Raw genomic sequence first — 4,976 nt, 5'->3', positions numbered from 1 at the left:
GCTTCCAGATGTCCAATGGGCTGAGTGACCTTAAACCCTGAACTCAGACGACCACAACACACACACTGAGATGCTCCACAGACTGAAGATCATCTGTTTTTCTGTTTGTCTTTGCTAACATGCAGAAAACAAAACACTGGTTCTGCTTCTCACATCCTCACTTCAAAATATGCAGATGCATTCAATGACGTGACCGGTTCCTGGACAGCAGCGTGATAACAGAAATCCAATCAGGCTGACATGGTTAATATGAAGTTTGCATATTCAGCACATTCACAAATAAACACAGCAGACCTCTGCCTGAATTCGTCTTTAGTTTGAAGATTCTCAGTATTTCACCACTGACATTAGAGGGAACCGAGACGTCGGACTGCAGATGGCATCTTAATCATTTCAGCACAGCTGTCGGTAACCACACTGGCTTTGTTTAAGCCCGCTGACCGATTCCCGCGTGGATATCACGCTGTGTCTCGGTACATGCATGGTTTGTCACGACCCCACCAGAGAAAAACACTAAACTGACCGCGTCACCTTGGAGATTCCTTATAATCTAAAGTCTTCTCGGTTTATGGGAGGAAATGTTTAGTTCAGGGCAGACACTGACTTCATGTCGAGAGGAAGACTGTCTGCATCCAAACCAACACGATCCTGCAGCTGAAATTCAGACTGACACACGAAGAAGGTCTAGCCGAGCGACATGCTAACGCTAACCTGAATGCAGTACGCTAACTTCCGGGCTAGCATCAGAACCAAAACACTCCGAGAGCAGCGTTCAGGCCGGTCCAGACTCACCGGAGACCGCAGTCCAGCGGGGTCGTCTCCTTCAGGCTCAGAGTCCTCACGATCACGGCAGGAACACGCCTTCCCCCGGAGCCTTCCCGCTGCTAGATCCTCAGACGGATCGATCTGTCCAGTCAGCTGATCGGTGGACGGGTGACAGCTACTTCCGGTCCCGGGAAAATGAACCCAAACACGAAAATATGCACGTGTACATGGTGCTTTTAAATTGCGGTTGACTGTTTTTATTATAATTCACGAATTTTTACCGATAAAGAAAAAATACTGTTTTATGTTGAAGTAGGACTGTTGTAAGTGGACAGACGGTTTGGATTCTATCCCTGTGGGTTTTATCCCGTTTCGTCCCACAGTTAAAAAATAATGTTATATTGGTTTGCATAAAACCGACTCTCTGAGAAGCGTTCCCGGTGGTCCTGAACAAGACACAGCAAGAACATAAATATCGTAAATATCAAAGCAAACGCTTTAAGAAAAAAAAATCGAAAGTTACAAATGGATTATTTAGCATCTGTCAATGTGTTTTGACAGCTCTTGCCATTTGAGTTTATGTGTTTATTTATTTACTTAGTGATTGTTGTCTTTTTGGTTACTGTGGATGTGTTTATTTCAGATTTTATTTTGAAATATTTCTTTGTTGACTTTGTTGTGATCTCTTATTATGAAAACATATATACTGATTATTGTTATTTATGCGGGAGAGCAAAACTACAAACTCTTTTTTTTTTCTAATGTAGCGGAAGTTCTTGTTCTGTTATTGAGTAGAACTTCCGGTAACAGGCGGCGCGTGAACACGTGTTGAGCCAGACTCCTGCAGATTCGGCTCTACCCTCGTTCGCCTCGTGTTCTCTTCGTTGTGGACACGCGCTCGCGGGACGGAGTGGACTGCTGTCACGCGGCTGTCGCGTAGATGAAAGGCTGCTGTCTGGGAACGGCCGCGCGCTGCAGAGCTAGCGGTAGCTGAGCCGTCTGACATGTGCGGACATGTTCAGTCACCGGGAATCAGCTGCTGTGGCTCGAGTCTGAACGCCTTCAAGTTTGTTTAGCGGATCGAAGGGGATCCAATGGATCATCAGTTCCCTGCGCAACTTTTCCCCTCGTTTTACAACCACGGACCTCCGGATTTAAGGCAGAAACACGGCGCGGGCGGATGGGGCAGTTATGAGCTCGTCATTCCTCAGGTGGGTCATTTACCGGCTGATGCACACGTGACCGGCGGCTACTGCAATGCCACAGGTCAGACCGCTGTGTGATCTGCGTGTTCTGTCATCTCTAGAACACGATTAACGTTTCCCGCGTGGAGCTGTTACAGCCTCCTCTCAGAGCTCCGTCCTCTTCATCTATCATTCATATTCCTGGACCACAGGTGTTCGATTCCAGGGAAACGTGTCAGGACTTTGGGTTGATCTTTCCCTAGTCTGTAACCAAAACCCAGTAGCAGCCGCACAGCCTCACTTACCTTTAACAAATACTAGAAACACCTTCTGGGATTTATCGTGCTGTCACTTTTATGGCATATATTATAGAACTTTGTCATTGTAAAAACCGAAATTCAGAGAGAAAATATGTTAAATTGAAATATAACATTATTTATATATATTTATATATATATATATATATATATATATATAATATATTTCATATATATACACTTTTGACAAATGTTGCAAATGGGCTCAATGACGACCTCTAGTCATAAATGACCTTTCCCTTGTGTCTACATTGGATAGAAACAGATAGTAATTGGTTTAAGATCCAACAAAAAGTGTTCAAATGTATACACTATCATCTAGTAGTACAGGCCAGGGGTGTCAAACTCAATCACACAGGGGGCCAAAATCCAAAACACACCTTAGGTCGCGGATCGAACAGGATAAACATTTATTGAACACTCTAGAACTACATTTTTAAAACTTTAAAAACATAATTTTCAACACAACTATGAATAAAACAGGCAGGAATATTATTCCGTAATAAATCAACTTAAACCTTAAGGGAATGTTGTTGTTGACGGTTTCAAGATTGGAACCCCCCCCCCCAAGCAAAAAATTGCCATTTTGTCATTTCTAGTGCTGGTCCATCTCAAAAATGTTTTGTTTACCTGGATTGAATAGTTTTGGGTTAAAAAAAAAGCGTTATGGGCTCCAAGTGGGATTCGATCCCAGGAGCTTTTAATTACAAGGTCTATTGCTTATGCCGCTCCGCCATCTAGTGGATAGTAAAAGTACTGCAAGTTCAAAGTCCCATTTAACAAAGACTGTCTCCATAGTGAATACATGTTGACTGTTTAAAAATACAGACCCCACCCACACACACACACACACACCCCAAGCAAAAAAAATGCCATTTTGTGATTTATAGTGCTGGTCAACCAGGTCTCCAAATAGTCATCATTCTAATTTATTAAACAGTTAGCTCTATGTACGAACAAATACATAAATACCAAACTAATGTTGATAAGTATGTTTAATAATAACCCTTCTTAGTATTGTTATATTCTTGGCGAGAGCTAAAGCAGGGTGGTACATGTGGCTCTCAGGTATCAGAGCTCTGGTTTAGAACATGTGACCACCAGGGAGAAACTCTGTCCTCTTTGAGGATGAGAATAGAACCACTGCAGAACTGCTGAACCCACTTTGATTCATCAAATCCTCACAGTGTTTCCATTCAGGATTTGATGGAAACAGACATGGATTTGTCAAACTTTCATTCTGAAGCTGTTTTAGTTTTTGCACAACTGAGGGAAGATTGAGCCTTCATTAATACAATTATTGATTTTATGTAAACTGTCAGAAAAACTTGTGAATAAAAACTACAAGAAACTGCTTTAAACACCTTATCATCAGTAAATCAATGTGTATTTTCTCCTGAATGTTTTTTTAATCACATCCTGACACAACTAGATCAGTTCAGCAGAGCACCTTCACTGAGAGTGCATCCTCGCAGCTCTGCTGTTTGATTCTCTCCACATTGGACAGGAAACCTTCTGCTGTGAAGACACAGTCTGAGCTTTGCTGTTCTCTGCTGTTCGGCGTGTTTTCAGGAAGGGGCGGGTCCTGGCTCCAGCTGGACCTTTACCTCCAGACACCAGGTCAGCGGGGAGACGTGGCTCCACGGCGAGCCTGTGCCCATCCCGCTCCTGTCTCCCAGAAGAGGTGAGCTGCTTTCTCCTGAAGGAGCGGCTCCTTCTCTGCTTTCTAATGAGGAGTTAACATGTGGAGATTGAAGCTCTGCTGGGACAGGCAGCATTCCAGTGTGTTCTACCATCTGAAAAACATTTCTGTTCTTTAGGGCTAATATTAAAATAGTCAGCGACTAAGTTAATAGTTGATTAGTCGTTACTTTATATTATATGGAGTCAGAGTGTAGTAAAGTTGAACAAAGTTGTGAGCGTTCAGCAAAAAAAAATACTTTTTTATATTTGAGTCAGTAAGACCAAAACTTTATCTTTACTGAAAAATAGTTCCTTGTTTTAGATTCTGACCTCATTTGATTTAATCTTGTTTTAATACAAGAAACTAATGAAGGACAGAGGCTGCAGGATTTGTGAAGATTAATAAACTATCATCTTAATTGTCTTTTTTTTTTAGTTAGTTTAAAGCTAATGATGGACAAGATGTGTTTACATCCACTCTGCAAATGACCCAAATAGTCGACTTATCAGAAAAATGATTGGTGATTAGTCGATATTAAAACAATCATTTGTGGCAGCACTAAATATGGAAGACTGATCATTGGAAACTCGCTGTTACAGAGCAGCTTTATCTAATAGTTTTCTGGGGAGTTTGGGCAAATCATAGAAAAGTCCCACTCTGATCATCTTTGATCTATTTCCTAAGTGTACCAGTGATCTTTTCATTAGGATTACGCCGATGAGCTGCTTTTCTCTTTCACAATCTACTGGAATTGTCATGTTAACAGTTGAAAAGTTACAGAGAATCAAAGAACAGAAACACAGGAGCTCCAGTCTTAGCATTTATCTTTTCTTGAGTATAAGACCGTTTTTATATGTTCTTTTCCTTTCAACTTTTGTTTCAGCTTTTCTTCCACCTGAAACGCCTCCAGGTCCAACAGACTTCACCGAGCACGTAAGGAATAAAAGCTTCAGATGGTTCCATTTCTCAGAACATCAATGAAACACAATGAATTAAGTTAGACTGACATGTTAATTCCCCTCAGTG

The 4,976-nt window shown here is 41.7% G+C and overlaps 2 protein-coding genes across 2 annotated transcripts in view; one reads left to right on the top strand and one right to left on the bottom strand.

Annotated features, from left to right (window-relative positions):
- Window positions 1–1,053, bottom strand: part of LOC112144163 (WD repeat-containing protein 7) — a gene marked incomplete in the record, with an annotated part of 98,246 nt that extends 97,193 nt beyond the window's left edge. The window contains 1 exon segment of the mRNA XM_024268505.2: window positions 793–1,053.
- A 491-nt stretch (window positions 1,054–1,544) lies between these two features.
- taf1c (TATA-box binding protein associated factor, RNA polymerase I subunit C) overlaps window positions 1,545–4,976 on the top strand; it is a gene marked incomplete in the record, with an annotated part of 15,562 nt that continues 12,130 nt past the window's right edge. The window contains 3 exon segments of the mRNA XM_024268473.2: window positions 1,545–1,976; window positions 3,839–3,950; window positions 4,834–4,883. Of these exon segments, the coding sequence (XP_024124241.1) occupies window positions 1,860–1,976; window positions 3,839–3,950; window positions 4,834–4,883 (279 nt within the window).

The sequence above is a fragment of the Oryzias melastigma genome, linkage group LG12 (genome assembly GCF_002922805.2).
Source record: "Oryzias melastigma strain HK-1 linkage group LG12, ASM292280v2, whole genome shotgun sequence".
In the NCBI taxonomy this organism is placed as follows: domain Eukaryota; kingdom Metazoa; phylum Chordata; class Actinopteri; order Beloniformes; family Adrianichthyidae; genus Oryzias; species Oryzias melastigma.
This window is presented reverse-complemented; position numbering and strand designations above follow the sequence as displayed.